The sequence below is a fragment of the Temnothorax curvispinosus genome, unplaced genomic scaffold (genome assembly GCF_003070985.1).
Source record: "Temnothorax curvispinosus isolate PA1 unplaced genomic scaffold, ASM307098v1 QBEX01004776.1, whole genome shotgun sequence".
NCBI lineage: Eukaryota > Metazoa > Arthropoda > Insecta > Hymenoptera > Formicidae > Temnothorax > Temnothorax curvispinosus.
The window spans coordinates 13311-16383 of record NW_020214556.1 but is presented as its reverse complement, the minus strand read 5'-3'; the positions used below and the strand labels follow the sequence as shown (position 1 = coordinate 16383).

At 46.2% G+C, this 3073-nt stretch overlaps 1 protein-coding gene across 1 annotated transcript; it reads right to left on the bottom strand.

Annotated features, from left to right (window-relative positions):
* Positions 1-21: 21 nt before the first annotated feature.
* LOC112454106 lies at positions 22-2781 on the bottom strand (the record flags this gene model as incomplete). Its single annotated transcript, XM_025015320.1, has 4 exons — positions 2736-2781; positions 966-2690; positions 753-866; positions 22-665 (listed from the first exon to the last, which is right to left on the bottom strand). Coding segments are annotated over exons 1-4 (2529 nt in total), but the record flags the coding sequence as incomplete, so codon positions are not given.
* Between the last annotated feature and the right edge of the window lie 292 nt (positions 2782-3073).

Here is a 3073-nt window from a genome sequence, read left to right as displayed (position 1 = left end):
GTAGAAATCTTCTAGCAAGACCAGGATTGCTTGTAGAAACTCCGATTTCTCATTGTCCAATGCTTCTTTTAGGAACTTCTTTAGCTCTTCGATCTTCAACCTTATTTCGAGAAACATCTTCATCTCTTCGACCGTCAAGGTTGCCTTTAGAAACCTTTCCAGTTCTTCTATCGCTAATCTCTCCAAACAGCTGAGGGCTAAATAAGGTGCACATGCGGTGCCATATGTCACCGTGTTCATCCTAAAGATCTGAACTGGTTGCGATGGATCTGATCTCCACAGAATCAGTTGTAAATCTCGGTCTTCTTCGCACACGAGTATCTGTCGGAACATTGCAACTATGTCCGCCGTTATGACAAAGGGGTGTGATCGAAAGCGTAAGACTATGCAGAACAGGCTCTTCTGCTTGTTTGGACCGGCGAATAACTTGTCGTTTAACGATGTTCCCAACGATGTCTTCGCTGAGGCGTTGAATACAACACGTAACTTAGTTGTGGTGCTGTCCGGTTTAATCACCGGATGATGCGGAAGTATGTACGATTGCTCTACCTTTGTGCTCGTATCTGGGCCTGGTCCCATTAACGACATGTGGCCTTGAGTTTCATAGTCTTCCATGAATTGAACATACGCATTCTTCAATGCTGGATCTCCTCTGAATCTTCTTTCTAGGGAATATAATCGCTACAATGCTTGATTCCCTGGATCGCCGAGTTTCACTCCGGGTTTCTTCGGAAGTGTTACGATGAACCTACCAGTTTCATCTCGCTTGACCGACTCATGGAACTGCCGTTCACACTCAATCTCTTCTTGGGTGAGACTCCGTTTTTCGAGCGTCTCCTCTTGCTTCCAAAAGCGTTCTAACTGCGCTTGGAGTTGCGCATTTGTGATGAGACCGCAGAAGCTTCTTAGAGTTTTCGAGCTGGCGTCGAGAAGCTCCCCTCCTACAATCTATCCTAGCAACGTACGTTGTAATCTGGGTATTCCCTTTGGTCTTTGAATATAATCCTTGCAGATTAATTGCCAGAAAAGTCCTGCTCCTATTAGAATATCCACTGTTCCTGGCGTGTGGAAATCAGGATCTGCTAGGCTCAAACCCTCCGGCAAGCAAATCAGTTTAGTATTGATTTTGACTTGAGGAAGTCTTTCAGTAATGGCAGGCAGCACGAGACATTCTACCTCATAATCCGCGTTCGTCGATCGGATTTTTACTTCTACTGTCTTACCGACATTGGTTTGTGATCGGTTGATCCCACTGATGACTTCGTCACTCCTTTTACATTTCAATCTGAGCCTGTCGACGAGTTCCTGGGTGATCAAATTGGATTGCGACCCTGCATCTAGAAGTGCACGGCATTTGTGCTGGCCTCCATTGACGTCATGGACTATAACTCGGGCCGTTGACAGCACCACGCACGACGTGGGTTTTCTTCCAAGGTTGATTACAGAAGATGACTCTTCAGTATCTTGCAAGGTTTCTTGAGTGCCGTGCATTACCACTGCCTTCTTGGATGCGTCCTCTTCTGACTTCTTATCGGTTGCAGTCTTCTCTTCTTGCTCTGGATGCAACAGGGTATTGTGCTTCTTCTGGCACCTCCGGCATGCTGAAGATTTGCAAGCCGCGGAAAAGTGTCCTTTGCTTAAGCAGTTCATACACAGTTTCTTCGCTTTCACCTCCTTTAATCTGTCAGCACTCGATAGCTGCAAAAAATCCGAGCATCGGTACAACTGATGATTCTTGCTGCAGAGGACACAACCTTCTTGAGAGGTGGTTGCCAAAGCTACTTTTCTTTCTTGTTTTTTCCCTGCTGACGTCTTTGATGCTTCCGACTTTCCCTTGGTCTTGTCAATTATCTCAAGCGTTCGTACTTGCTCATTGAGAAAAGTCAGAAAGTTCTCCAACGTAGGTCGATTTTCCTTGTCCTTTTTGGTTTCTTCTTCCCAACTCTTCTGTGTATTGTAATCCATCCTATTCTTTAACAGGTGTATGAGAAGCTCGTCCCACTTATCAACCGGAAGCTCTAGTATCTCTAAAGCTTTTAAGTGCGTTCTGACGTGAACGATCAGTTGACGCATTGTTGCTGGTTTGTCCTTTAATACGGCTGGAAAATCAAGCAATTGACTCAAGTGTGTGTTAATTAGAAGCCTCGGATGTTCATAATTGTTTAGAAGAAGATCCCATGCATTTTCGTAGTTTGCTGCAGTCGTGGCCAAGCCTCCGATTACCTGAAACGCTTCACCTGTCACGGAACTTCGCAGATATTGATACTTCTGTATTTCGGTGAGTGTGTCGTTCTCATGAATCAATGATGTAAACGCATCCTTAAATAAGAGCCATTTATTGTAATTGCCACTGAACTCGGGAAGTTTCAACGTTGGCAGCTTGACCTCCATTCGCCGTTCGCCCCGTCCGCGCCTTCCGTCTTCGTTTTGTGGCTCTGCCCTTGCGACCTGAGCTTGTACCTGATTAGCGGCTTGTGCTGTATCGAGCACCATTTGGATCTTCGTTGCTGCTTCGAAATAGATATTTTCAAAAATCTGTTGTTCTGCCTCTTGCTCTGCGGTAGGCAGCACTTCTTCATCTGCGGCGACTTCGATTCCTTCTAATCTTGCGTCGTCAATCTTTTTCTGAACTTCTTGGAAAGCCTCCCACAAGCTTTCGATTTTCGTCGACTTGACCTTTGCTTCGGCAACTGACGTATTTTCATCGACAGTATTATTTATTCAAGTCATCTGACCTTTTATCGTAGCTCGATTCTGCTTCAATCTTCTTACGTCTGCCATTTTCGTTCTCTTGCTTTGTACTCGATGTGAGTCCTCGAATCTCGCGACGTACGCGTTTGTGATCTCTCGCGATGAACGCGTTTACGCACTCGAAACGTTACTTCCCGGTTGGCTGGCTTGAATGCCTCTGCGCACTTGCGATGCGTTTCCACGACACGCCCGACGTGTATCACTCGTGACGTGTCCCTTTCGGCGTGAGCTAGACGCGATATAGCTATACGAGCTATGCCCTGATCACTGGCAACGCGTGTTCACTCGCAACGCGCAAATCTCGTCGTGTGCGAGATACGAT